Source organism: Salmo salar, chromosome ssa16 (genome assembly GCF_905237065.1).
Source record: "Salmo salar chromosome ssa16, Ssal_v3.1, whole genome shotgun sequence".
Classification (NCBI taxonomy): domain Eukaryota; kingdom Metazoa; phylum Chordata; class Actinopteri; order Salmoniformes; family Salmonidae; genus Salmo; species Salmo salar.
Genome location: NC_059457.1, coordinates 42721407 through 42735539, shown reverse-complemented (window position 1 = coordinate 42735539; position 14133 = coordinate 42721407). Strand labels below are relative to the sequence as shown.

The 14133-nt window shown below is 43.1% G+C and overlaps 1 protein-coding gene across 1 annotated transcript; it reads right to left on the bottom strand.

The window, feature by feature from the left end:
- Positions 1 to 1694: 1694 nt before the first annotated feature.
- LOC100194656 (transmembrane protein 38A-1) lies at positions 1695 to 11801 on the bottom strand. The gene is made up of 6 exons (NM_001139740.1): positions 11610 to 11801; positions 7188 to 7344; positions 6767 to 6951; positions 6511 to 6598; positions 5941 to 6058; positions 1695 to 2545 (listed from the first exon to the last, which is right to left on the bottom strand). Exons 1-6 carry the CDS (start codon positions 11731 to 11733, stop codon positions 2333 to 2335), a joined length of 885 nt encoding a protein of 294 aa, NP_001133212.1. The 5' UTR covers positions 11734 to 11801; the 3' UTR covers positions 1695 to 2332.
- Between the last annotated feature and the right edge of the window lie 2332 nt (positions 11802 to 14133).

The window sequence follows — 14133 nt, the reverse complement described above, 5'->3', positions numbered from 1 at the left end:
GCTTGTGGGCGTCGTAGAGCAGAACAGAGAACACCATTGTGCTTGTGAGAGTCTCATCTTTCCATAGGGGGGTCATAATCGTTCTGATGCTACAGACAATTTTGTGAGAAGACCAATTTTCGGGATGTCTCATGGTCTGACGAACACTGCTCTACCTCTGTCACCTTTCACCGCAGATGCGGAAATGCGACATAGGCAGATGCGGTGGATTGAGACATCCAATGCAAAAAAACAGATATCTCTAGCTTAAACTGACGGATTTGGGTGCAGACATTAAAAACCAACTGATCTCTGTTACAACCAAGTGGTCTCTGTTAAAACTCCAGTATTTGCTTGAACCATGATTTACAACTGATTGCATGGGAAGCATGGATTTGTGTTGTATGTTTTGTTTGCCAGTGATGGAACCAACAGATGTTGGTTGCATTCCAGTGCAGGCACCCCTGAGGCTTTGTGATGCATGCACCTTGACTGGCTTTCATGACATCCAGTACATTTATCCTAGCTCCCTCCTTAACCCTCAGCAAGAGAGAAGCCTTCTCCTGGTCCCTCGCTGGAAAAACAAATCAAGAAGCCCTGATTTCTGTCTTCACTACTAGCTTGAATGCTTCAATAGTGATCTCAGAAGGGAAACAAAATTACACTACATTTGACTGCCTCTTTGACTCTCTCTACAAACAGTTATCAGTCAGAGGGTAAAGAAAAAGGGAAGGCATGGGGTTGGCTTCAAGGCATCCCTTTCAAAAGATGTTGATGTTTCTTTGGGATTTTTGGACATGGACTCGAAAGTTGGCAGGAAACAAGGTGATGCATGACTTGTTCCCTTAGAAGTCGCCTTTGATGGTCCAAGTCCAACTCTGGAAAAACGTTAATACTTTTCTCTAGTTGTGCATTTAAACTTTTAGCCAGGCTGACGAAACTGAGAGTACAATGAATCTTTCAAGGTGTCCTCAATAGCTCTCTGTGCTGACTTTTGGTTTCACTTAAAAAAGAGCATTTATCTTGAAAAAGAGCATTGTTTTCTGTATGTGAGATGTGACTGAGGCGCATACAAAAGAAGCTAGAATTTCTATGAAGAGGGAAAATAAAGGGAATGCTTGTTCTTGGTCAGTGATCTCTTCTGCTGCTGTGAGGTTTGTAAGTGTCAGGGGTCAGGGGTTGTGACCTTCTGTAAAGTTCATCAGTGATGGTTCATTAGCCGTACTGCAAAGGACAGGAAGTGAGACAAGTGCAAACAAACACAGACATGGCTTCAGGTTTCAACACCATTTTGAGTTGAGTGACAACCCTTGAAGATACTTTTGTAATGACACTGCTCACTTTTGAATAAGTTACATTTCTTCATGGAAAGTATATCGAGACATGTAACTTTCTCATGAAATACCTGAATTTCTGTTGTGTTTTTGTTGTGTGGTCACTTGTTTTATTTAATGTGTTGTATATGGGTACAGTGGCAATTTGCCCTTATTGATTTCTTTTACGTTTCAATATAAAAACAAAATGTTATAAAATAATTCCTTACTATTAAGCTCTGTCAGATCCTCTCTTTTGCAAACAAAATTGATTGTAATTTGATGTTGCACAATTCTGTATGAATGCATAGCTTTCTACCTCATACTTTCTGTTTGGTAACCGTTAACAACATATAACAATGTCATTTACTAAACAATTCATCAAAAAGTGTCACCACGTAAGAATTTTGACTTGCCTTTATTAATAAAGGACATGCATTTCACTTGTTTACTTTGTAAAAAGCAGCCATATATTCTTCACATTATATTACTTACTTCATATTCTGTTGTATTGTCTGATTCATTCTGTTGTCTGATCTAGGGTCAGATTGTGCTTTTGATCCAATTTCTTTACATTACTGAAATAGGTCTGACAAGGTTTAAACCAAAAACCCATTGATAGCTTACGGCAAGAAGTACTTGTAACAAAGGCCATCCTAAAACAATCAAGTAACTTGCAGTTCACTGTTCACCTCGTGCTGTTGCACACAGTAACAGATAATCACAGATGAAAAATAAATACGTAAATAAATATGTTTATACTGTATGTACTGGCCGGAAGGAAGATTTAAGTGTTTGACTTGACTTCTGTGAGCTATTTACAGAATCCCCATACTGTGTAATATGTCATAGAAAGCACCATTTGCTTCAATAGATTTGCTCATTTGCTCATTTGGTAAACATCAAACTGCCCCTTTCCACAGCAAGGAATGGGAGACTCCATCATGTCTAAATAGAAGGCTGGACTATGAGAGGAAATCATATGCAGTTAGTTGATGGGGGACCTTTTTCCCACCTTCACTGGTGTAGTAGTTTGTGTTCTACTCGGCTTTCTTGGACTTCCTTTTGCGGGTGCCTTCGCCGAGCTCCTCCTTAGTTTTGACTGGTGAGACGGGGGCGACGGGGGCTGGGGCAGGGCTGGCATGGTGCTCCTCCTCACCACCTCCAAGAGGGGAGCCAAAGAGCAAGTGGCACACCCAAGACTCGATGAGGACGAAGGGAGAGCCGTGAGAATGGCGGGCGGTCAAGATCACCTAAGAGAATTACAAATCATCAGTGTGAAAATATTTGCTTAGTTTGCGTAATTTCTAGTTGAGACAACCAAATTAACATAGTTTAAGATCACTATCAATTGTGTTTAATTGCTAATACTAATAGTAAATAATAGGATGTCAGAGGTAAGTATACTAAACAAAAATACAAACGCAACATGTAAAGTGTTGGTCTCATGTTTCATGAGCTGAAATAAAACATACCAGAAATGTTCCATATGAACAAAAAGCTTATTTCTCTCAATGTCACGTCCTGACCAGTAAAAGGGGTTGTTTGTTATTATAGTTTGGTCAGGGCGTGGCAGGGGGTGTTTGTTTAGGGTGTTTCGGGGTGTTTTGGTTTATATTCTATGTTAATGTGTTTCTATGTTCGTTCTATTTGTTCTATTTCTATGCGTAGTTTATTGGGTTGACCTTCAATTGGAGGCAGCTGTTCCTCGTTGCCTCTAATTGAAGGTCCTATTTAATAGAGGTGATTTTGTCATGGGATTTGTGGGTAGTTGTTTCTCTGTATAGTCATTTTGTCCTTACGAGACTGTTTTTTCGTCGTCATCGTTGTTGTTTTGTTTCATTTTCTTCTCAATAATAAAGAAGCTGAGCATACACATTCCCGCTACGCCTTGGTCCCATCTTTACGACAAACGTGACAGAACTACCCACCACCAACAGACCAAGCAGCGGAGGAAGGAGCAGCAGAGGTATCTGGAATCATGGACATGGGAGGAAATTTTGGACGGGGCAGGACCATGGCACCAGGCTGGGGAATACCGACGCCCTAAGGAGGAGCTGGAGGCAGCCAAAGCGGAGCGGCGACGTTACGAGGCATTATACGCGCCGATTGGCAAGTGCGAGAGGCAGCCCCAATAAAAAAATTGGGGGGGGGGGCACACAGGGAGTGTGGCTAGGTCAGGCAATAGACCTGAGCCAGCTCCCCGTGCTTATTATGGGGAGCAGCGGATCAGAAGAGCGCCGGTCTATGCGGAAGTGCGCACGATCTCGCCCTTGCGCACGCACAGTCCGGTGCGAGCGATTCCAGCCCCTCGCAAGTGCCGTGCTAGAGTGGGCATACAGCCAGGTAGGAGTATGCCTGCGCAGTACATCTGGCCACCAGTACGTCTCCTAGGCCCAGGCTACCCTACGCCACTGGTAAGCTCGAGAAGTGTGCTCTTCACAGACCCGGTTTCAACTGTACTGGGCAGATGGCAGACTGATGGTTTGCTTATGTCAACATTGTGAACAGAGTGCCCCATGGTGGCGGTTGGGTTATGGTATGGGCAGCTAAGCATAAGCTAAGGACAATGAACACAATTGCATTTTATATATGGCAATTTGAATGCACAGAGATACCGTGACGAGATCATGAGGCCCATTGTCGTGCCATTCATCCACCGCCAACACCTCATGTTTCAGCATGATAATGCACAACCCATGTCACAAGGATCTGTACACAATTCCTGGAAGCTGAAAATGTCCCAGTTCTTCCATGGCCTGCATACTCACTAGGCATGTCACCCATTGAGCAACTTTGGGATGCTCTGGATCGACGTGTACAACAGCATGTTCCAGTTCCCACCAATATCCAGTAGCTTCACAATGAAGAGGAGTGGGACAATATTCCACAGGCTATAATCGACAGCCTGATTAACTCTATGCGAAGTAGTTGTATCGCGCTGCATGGGGCAAATGGTGGTCACACCAGATACTGACTGGGTTTCTGATCCACACCCCTACCTTTTTTGTTTAAGTTATCTGTGACCAACAGATGTATATCTGTATCCCTGTCATGTGAAATCCATAGATTATGGCCTAATTAATTTATTTCAATTGATTTCCTTATATGAACTGTAACTCAGTAAAGAAAATTAAATTGTTGCATGTTGCGTTTATATTTTTGTTCATTGTATTACAGTAGTAGGGTTGAGATCAATTCCATTGAAAAATCAGTTCAGAATAAGAATATACAGGTAACTTCCAAAATAATGAACAGACTTGAGTGAATGAGGGACACAAAGTATATTGAAAGCAGGTGCTTCCACACAGGTGGGGTTTGTGAGATAATTAAGCAATTAACATCCCATCATGCTTAGGGTCATGTATAAAAATGCTGGGCAGGACATTATTTTGGCTACAATGGCTATGCCCCCATAGGATGACAATGCCCTCATCCACATGGCACGAGAGGTCACGATGTAAACCATATGCCATGGCTGTTTCAGTCACCAGAGAGATTCTGGAGCCGCGCCTGAGACAGCATTTTCCACCATCATTAAAAAAATAATAATGGAATTTTTCTCATGGAACAATGGTGTGGCATCCCTCCAATAGAGTTCCAGACACTTGTAGAATCTATAGACGGGTTGGTTGTTTAGCAACAAAACCAACGCGTGTGCAAATATGGGGCAAAACAGACGGGGTTGACTTAGATTTCTGACAACATGGAAGCTATATTGGGGCTCCCGAGTGGCCCAGCGGTCTAAGGCACTGCATCTCAGTGTAAGAGGCATCACTACAGTCCCTGGTTCGAATCCAGGCTGTATCACATCCGGCTGTGATTGGGAGTCCCATAGGGCGGCGCACAATTGGCCCAGCGTCGTCCGGGGTAGGCTGTCATTGTAAATAAGAACTTGTTCTTAACTGACTTGCCTAGTTAAATAAATAAAATATTTTGCCTCCAATGTTTATTGAGAACATAACTCTGTTTCCACAATGAACACTTGTTGTCTCTTAAATACATTGTTACAGTTGTTGGTTGGTTAGCTAGCTAGTGTTTTTTTTTACCATATTAGCACTGACATGAACAAAATCTGTCAAAACACCTCAAAATAAGACATGGTATCAAGGGGCTGTATCACAACCGGCCGTGATTGGGTGTCACCCCATTGGCCCGGCGTCGTCCGGGTTTGGCTGGGGTAGGCCGCCATTGTAAATAAGAATTTGTTCTTAACTGACTTGCCTAGTTAAATAAAGGTTCAATAAAAATTCTAAATAAAAATCAAGAACAAGATCAAAGGAGCTGAAACGATTCCCCACATAATAGTTTCTTGTCATTCTTGCTATCAGTCTGGCTATCCAGAATCACAACAGAACAACACGCTGACTTCTGCCCCATGGAAGCACGCACATCATTTTAGTGACGTTGTCAGCTAACCCATCTGTGCCAAGGTGCAGTGAAACTGTTCTGGCTTGGTGGCCCAATGCCCTATTAAGACACTTTATGTTGGTGTTTCCTTTTTCTTGGCAGTTAATGAATCCATGAACTGGAAAATGACAATTATTTTCCAGAAACATTTTTGTTAATTCATTTGCACAATTTAAAGCATATTTGCCCCAATCCCTGAGTAAAAGTATGGTGTTAACTGGTGGACTTCAGGACCTACCTTGGTAGTAGCCATGAACAGAGTGAAAAGACAGATGAGGGTGCTCTTGGACACGGGAAGCAAGTGTGCCTCCTGAAGTGTAAACAGAATGGCTCCATACAGACTGGCTTTAGTAGGGCTGGAGAGGGAACATTTTATGAAAATAAAGCAAAGTTACGTCTCTTGATTAAAAAAACAATCCATTATTATCCATTGGTCAGCTTTAAGAGGGATAGTCCAGCCCAAATTACAAGTGTTTGATATTGTATAGGGAACATCTAGGGAACTTGATATTGATATTGTATATTGTATAGGGAACATAAAATGTTCCCTAGATACCTAGAGAGTCAGTCAATGCATTTGAATGCCTTCAAATCAAGTTGTTGAAATACCTGATACCTTCATGAGTAATAGATGGAAATATCAATATCAGATTATTTGCTGTAATAAAACAAATTAAAAAACTAGAGCCGGAACCCCGAGCCGCCCTGAAACAGCTTAGGTTACTAACAACCAGACATCTAAAATAAATCTCTCATGAGAGGAGGCGGCGACACATAAACCACAGAGCTGTAAGGGAAACCAACTCACAATGACATGTTGAGGATTTCATTGGTGTCGGGGCTCCACACACCACGAAGCAGTTGCTCAAAATTGGAAATGAGAGCTACTCCTGACCCTGTGAGGATATAAATAAAATGTACAAATAATTAGGACAAAGGTCTGTATCTTGCTTCTCTGGTCTTATCTTCGTTTTGCCTTCCTCCCCCTGCAAAATGAACACACACAAGGAAAGGCCTACAGGTCACAGCTGTAGCAATGGGGGGAAGTGCAGTGAGACACCAACCTTTGACGTAGCCGATGATGACCATGATGAGGAAGCCGTTATGGTAGGCATGATGGGCATGGTGCACGCCGGCTGCAATTTTACGAGCGCGGACAACCTCCTTCAAGGCTACCAGCACAAGCTTTACAGGCAGGAAAGCCACACATTTGTAGAACAGGTTCAGTGGGCAAAAAAAGATTAGGTACCTGTTGTTACATTTTAGTGAACAAGAGAGAAACAAAAGAGTACATATTTAATGTTGAGGTGGTGGTTAGGTTACTTAACAATAACATTTAAAAAATAATTTCAAAATATTTCCTATCGAATTGAATTTGACCTATTTCAACAATCCTAGGCATATACAGACAAAGGTTTTGCAGTTTCTCAAGCAAAAATGTAACCAATGACGAAGATTAGAACATTAACCATTTAAAGATCTTACCAAATAGTGGAGGCTAGGAGGATGTGGCTGTTGTATTGAAAATAGTCCAGGGGGCAACCTCCGAGCAAAACGTCTGCTAAGATGTAGCTCGCAAAGCAATAGAGCATGGCACAAAGCCAAGAGGCCACAGGGCTCTTGCGAGCCACCTCTACTGACCCTGCAGAAGAATAACAATTTCGATATTTTCTTCACATGAAGTCAGATTATACATCGGGAACACTCTATAGTAACTTTCATAAATAATCCATTATAAATCACTATAAATGTTTATAAACGCTTCATAAATTATTTGAAATGTAATAAATACTCATGATTTGTAATGCTGATCATGCTTACAAATGTTTCTAAATGTTAGTAAAGCATGAAGAACACATTTATTCATCGTTTATCAATTGTTCATTAATGCTTATTCATTACTGTTTTATGGCTTATCCGCACCGCCAAAGCTGACTCTCTCTCCTCTGTTCTCATCCTTATAGATCTATCCGCTGCTTTCGACACTGTGAAGCATCCCATCCTCCTCTCCACCCTCTCAGGGCTGGGTGTCTCAGGCTCTCCACACTCTTGGATTGCAGCCTACCTGGCAGGCCGCTCATACCAGGTGAATTGGGGAGGAGCAGTGTCTGCACCACAAACTCTCAATACTGGTGTCCCCCAGGGCTCAGTTGTAGGCCCTCTCCTCTATACACCAAGTCATAGCCTCACATGGTCACTCCTATCATTGCTATGCGGATTACATTCAACTACTTTTCTTCTGACACCCAGGTGGCGACACGCATCTCTGCGTGCCTGGCAGATATCTCAGCTTGGATGTCGGCCCACCGCTGAGCCCATTTAAAGCTATTCTCTGTCCTGGCACACCAATGGTGGAACCAGCTTCCACCTGAAGCTAGGACAGCAGAGTCCCTGCCCATCTTCTGAAAACATACCTCTTCAAAGAGTATCTTAAATAATCCCACAGCATGTTTTTATTTTCTTGGGTCATTTACAGTAGTGAGTACATACATTTTCATACTTTTTTTATACTGGTCCCCGGTGGGAATCAAACCCACAACCCTGGCACTGTAAGCACAATGCTCTACCAACTGAGCTACACAGGACACTCGCTGATAGCTACTTTATTGAGGGAAAATGTACTAACTATGACAGATATGTGGTTGTCCCACCTAGCTATCTTAAGATGAATGCACTAACTGTAAGTTGCTCTGGATAACTGCGTCTATTAAATGACAAAAATGTCAATGTAAATCAAAGTTATTATAAAGTGTTACGGTGTGTGTACTACACTGCTCAAAAAAATAAAGGGAACACTTAAACAACACAATGTAACTCCAAGTCAATCACACTTCTGTGAAATCAAACTGTCCACTTAGGAAGCAACACTGATTGACAATAAATTTCACATGCTGTTGTGCAAATGGAATAGACAACAGGTGGAAATTATAGGCAATTAGCAAGACACCCCCAATAAAGGAGTGGTTCTGCAGGTGGGGACCACAGACCACTTCTCAGTTCCTATGCTTCCTGGCTGATGTTTTGGTTACTTTTGAATGCTGGCGGTGCTTTCACTCTAGTGGTAGCATGAGACGGAGTCTACAACCCACACAAGTGGCTCAGGTAGTGCAGCTCATCCAGGATGGCACATCAATGCGAGCTGTGGCAAGAAGGTTTGCTGTGTCAATCAGCGTAGTGTCCAGAGCATGGAGGCGCTACCAGGAGACAGGCCAGTACATCAGGAGACGTGGAGGAGGTCGTAGGAGGGCAACAACCCAGCAGCAGGACCGCTACCTCCGTCTTTGTGCAAGGAGGAGCAGGAGGAGCACTGCCAAAATGACCTCCAGCAGGCCACAAATGTGCATGTGTCTGCTCAAACGGTCAGAAACAGACTCCATGAGGGTGGTATGAGGGCCAAACGTCCACAGGTGGGGGTTTTGCTTACAGCCCAACACCGTGCAGGACGTTTGGCATTTGCCAGAGAACACCAAGATTGGCAAATTCGCCACTGGCGCCCTGTGCTCTTCACATATGAAAGCAGGTTCACACTGAGCACGTGACAGACGTGTCAGAGTCTGGAGACGCCGTGGAGAACGTTCTGCTGCGTGCAACATCCTCCAGCATGACTGGTTTGGCGGTGGGTCAGTCATGGTGTGGGGTGGCATTTCTTTGGGGGGACCGCACAGCCCTCCATGTGCTCGCCAGAGGTAGCCTGACTGCCATTAGGTACCGAGATGAGATCCTCAGACCCCTTGTGAGACCATATGCTGGTGCGGTTGGCCCTGGGTTCCTCCTAATGCAAGACAATGCTAGACCTCATGTGGCTGGAGTGTGTCAGCAGTTCCTGCAAGAGGAAGGCATTGATGCTATGGACTGGCCCGCCCGTTCCCCAGACCTGAATCCAATTGAGCACATCTGGGACATCATGTCTCGCTCCATCCACCAACGCCACGTTGCACCACAGACTGTCCAGGAGTTGGCGGATGCTTTAGTCCAGGTCTGGGAGGAGATCCCTCAGGAGACCATCCGCCACCTCATCAGGAGCATGCCCAGGCGTTGTAGGGAGGTCATACAGGCACGTGGAGGCCACACACACTACTGAGCCTCATTTTGACTTGTTTTAAGGACATTACATCAAAGTTGGATCAGCCTGTAGTGTGGTTTTCCACTTTAATTTTGAGTGTGACTCCAAAAACAGACCTCCATGGGTTGATAAATTGGATTTCCATTGATTATTTTTGTGTGATTTTGTTGTCAGCACATTCAACTATGTAAAGTAAAAAGTATTTAATAAGATTATTTCTTTCATTCAGATCTAGGATGTGTTGTTTAAGTGTTCCCTTTATTTTTTTGAGCAGTATATTATGTTTTGGTTGGTTCTTCCTTAGCTCTCATCCCCATATCACATGTCTACCAACTCCCAACATTGAGTGAGTTACTCAAGGACAAAGTTGCAGAGAAGGTCTTTTAACTCATCCATTACTCACTTATTCATTAACTTTACTCATGAGTGTTACTGGTCATGAGGAAAGAGAAATCAAGTCTTGCTCTACAATCAAACAAACCACAAAGTAACTTAAAAAGGCCAAAGATACTACAATGAAACATTTATAGATCATTGCAACATTGTGAAGTAAATCAGGATATGTAAGTCAGAACTGTCAAGATCTAAAATAACAAATGTGATTCTGGGTGGAGGAGCGATTAGCCTGCTGTTTGACAGAAAACTGATCCCTAGAAATGTGGCCTAAAAATACACATTGCTCGATTTCTTTTCCTGCCTCGCAAAGCAACTGGTAGGCCTGACATTAACTTTGACCCTTAACATCCCCAGCCCCCAAACTCATTCATGGGTTTCACCATGTAGTGAGAACCAGGGAACCACTTCCAACATGTCTCTCAGAGATTGGTTTACATAGATCTAGATCTAGGAACTCATTCGTTTTTTCCCCGACCATTACTGGAGATGAACTAACCCATAATTTGGCTAACGTTTGTTCAAAGAGTCAAAGTAGGGAATCAGAGTATTTTTACACAAGGTTTTATAGGCCACTATAATGTACTTATAACACAAAACGGTGTCAATAAGTAAATAATAAAATATTTCAAAGTAATTTATCAACTAACGTGCAATTCCTCATTCAGTTTACCATTCTGTGTGTGAACAAGGGAGATCCAGAGGGGTGGAGTAGTGCTGGCATTTCATTAGACATATTCCTTTCGAGGACAACATAAGTGCTTTGCCCATATTCTTTGTATCTAAGAGGCTAGACTGAAAATATTATTGAGTATTGTGGGTTTCACTTCTGACTAATACAATGTCAATGAGGTCTTACAAACATGCACCATTACAAAATGTCTATGAACAAGCCTGCTCTAAAGCAGAGGATAATTTATGTTGTGTGTAGCCCACTGAAATTCTATTTAAGGACATTCTATTTATTGCATAGGGGCCAAAGCTTTGGTATGCAACGGGTCTCTATCAGATTTCATACAATAGACCCTGTCTGTTTACAGGGTTAAATATTGGGAAATGTGAGGTATTAAAGAAAACTGGGTTTATCTAACTCCTGTTGTGGTTTCTTTATTCTTCCCTCAAGGTATATGCCAAGCTGCTGCTGCAAATGTTATTTATGAGACAAATAAAGGGTTAATTAATTTAGCAAAAATGTATTATGGCTTCCATAGTACGCCTATCAGTTGCCAAAGTATTGCTTGTATAGGTGCATGTATCTATAGGTGCTATACTTTCCAGAGGTTGACAACTCATATTGGTTATAACCTAGTCAATATAGCCATCTATTTCAACGTTGACCTGTGTTATATTCTATAGCCTACATAATTATAAACTACTCTCAACCTCACAATCATTGTTGATTTCATTTTTTGAACGTGCATTTATAGGGATAAAAAAAAAAAAACACTTACCTGGTTCATACTTGAGGTAGAGTATGGACACGATGTAATAAGCGAGATCAAAAACTGGAAACGTTCCAATTTTTGAGAAAGTTTGGGCAACATCGCCTAAATTGAGGACTCCCAACACGTCCATGATTTAAAATGTATAACCCTACCGCATGTATTTTATATGATCACTGCGTAACTAGAATGTCAGTTGTTCCGCGACTCGCCACGAAGCCCCTCGTCTTCACGAGTAAAAACGGACACTCAAGCCAACCTATTAATATACCTCATCTGCACAGCCTTATAATTTGTTCTCGGCCGGGCGTTTTTTCTAAGCCAACAGGTTTTATTTGTCAACTCCATTTAAAGGACTTCCCAAACTCGTCGCTGCTGTTGAAAAATGACAGTTAGGCTTTTCTTTTCGGATCCCGATTTTTTATCAGATATGCATCGCTATAAATTATTTAATGAAATCTTTGAAGGTCAGCTGGCCTAAGAAAGATATTGACTATTTACTATAGTGCTCTGCAAATAACACAAAGACAAAGAGAGAGAGAGAGCAGAGTGAAAGGACAGACGATGCGCATGACACTATTTTACTATTACACGTTTTTATATAGGCCTAAATCGTGGGTAGCCTAATTTAATTGGCATTGGAACCTCATGTGAAAAATCGGTACTGAATCTTATGGATATGCTTATAGAAACTATGACAGATTAATATGTCTTTCTTTAGAAATACAATTCCACTGACTGGATCTGGTGGCCAACAATAAAGGCATTTGCAATACACAGACTAAATTATACAACGGGTGGGTCTAATTCTGAATGCTGATTGGTTAAAACCGCATTCCAGCCGGTGTCTATTTCACAGGTTACCACCGGCTAAATCTATGACGTCAAAATGTCTATTTACTCTGTTCCATCTCACTATGCAATCCACTGTCTCGTCAACCCTGGAAATGTATAAACTTGATCTCCACTATAAAAAGCATCTAGATATTATCTCCCATTTCTTTTTTGCAATACATAGGCTAAAATAGAATATAATACATGTATTATATTCATGGCCCCTCGGTCTTTTAACTGGCCTAATGATGAGAAACGTAGGGTCTATTTAGCTGAAAACCTAAAACGTAATTTAATTCCTCGAAGACTCCTCAAGTTTATTGGATGGCTGATAGCATGTGTGGACCATTAGACCAAGCTACAAAGACCAAGCTACAAGCCTATGAAATGCACGTGTAGATGTGCACGTGTAGACGTGTCTGCCTCCTCAACCCTCCTCTCCTCCCTTTCTGCATCCTTTGACTCTCTATGTCCCCTATCCTCCCCTCCTGCTCCGTGGCTTGACGACTCATTGCGAGCTCACAGAACAGGGCTCCAGGCAGCCGAGCGGAAATGGAGGAAAACTAGCCTCCCTGCGGACCTGGAATCTTTTCACTCCCTCCTCTCCACATTTTCTTCCTCTGTTTCTGCTGCTAAAGCCACTTTCTACCACTCTAAATTCCAAGCATCTGCCTCTAACCCTAGGAAGCTCTTTGCCACCTTCTCCTCCCTCCTGAATCCTCCTCCCCCTCCCCCCCTCCCTCCTCCCTCTCTACGCATGACTTTGTCAACCATTTTGAAAAGAAGGTTGACGACATCCGATCCTCGTTTGTTAAGTCAAACGACACTGCTGGTCCTGCTCACATTGCCCTACCCTATGCTTTGACCTCTTTCTCCCCTCTCTCTCCAGATGAAATCTTGCGACTTGTGACGGCCGGCCGCCCAATAACCTGCCTGTTTGACCCTATCCCCTCCTCTCTTCTCCAGACCATTTCCGGAGACCTTCTCCCTTACTTCACCTCGCTCATCAACTCATCCTTGACCGCTGGCAACGTCCCTTCCGTCTTCAAGAGAGCAAGAGTTGCACCCCTTCTCAAAAAACCTACACTCGATCCCTCCGATGTCAACAACTACAGACCAGTATCCCTTCTTTCTTTTCTCTCCAAAACTCTTGAGCGTGCCGTCCTTGGCCAGCTCTCTTGCTATCTCTCTCAGAATTACCTTCTTGATCCAAATCAGTCAGGTTTCAAGACTGGTCATTCAACTGAGACTGCTCTTCTCTGTGTCACGGAGGCTCTCCGCACTGCTAAAGCTAACTCTCTCTCCTCTGCTCTCATCCTTCTAGACCTATCTGCTGCCTTTGATACTGTGAACCATCAGATCCTCCTCTCCACCCTCTCCGAGTTGGGCATCTCCGGCGCGGCTCACTCTTGGATTGCGTCCTACCTGACAGGTCGCTCCTACCAGGTGGCGTGGCGAGATTCCGTCTCTGCACCACGTGCTCTCACCACTGGTGTCCCCCAGGGCTCAGTTCTAGGCCCTCTCCTATTCTCGCTATACACCAAGTCACTTGGCTCTGTCATATCCTCACATGGTCTCTCCTATCATTGCTATGCAGACGACACACAATTAATCTTCTCCTTTCCCCCTTCTGATAACCAGGTGGCGAATCGCATTTCTGCATGTCTGGCAGACATATCAGTGTGGATGACGGATCATC

What these genes read in the sequence shown, in the direction of transcription:
- LOC100194656 (NM_001139740.1), bottom strand. Translation starts at nt 11,733, where the DNA reads ATGGACGTGTTGGGAGTCCTCAATTTAGGCGATGTTGCCCAAACTTTC. An exon ending in GAAATCCTCAACATGTCATT is followed by an intron (nt 6,059 to 6,510) that starts GTGAGTTGGTTT and finishes TTCCCTCTCCAG; the next exon opens with CCCTACTAAAGCCAGTCTGT. An exon ending in TGTTCATGGCTACTACCAAG is followed by an intron (nt 2,546 to 5,940) that starts GTAGGTCCTGAA and finishes TAATTCTCTTAG; the next exon opens with GTGATCTTGACCGCCCGCCA.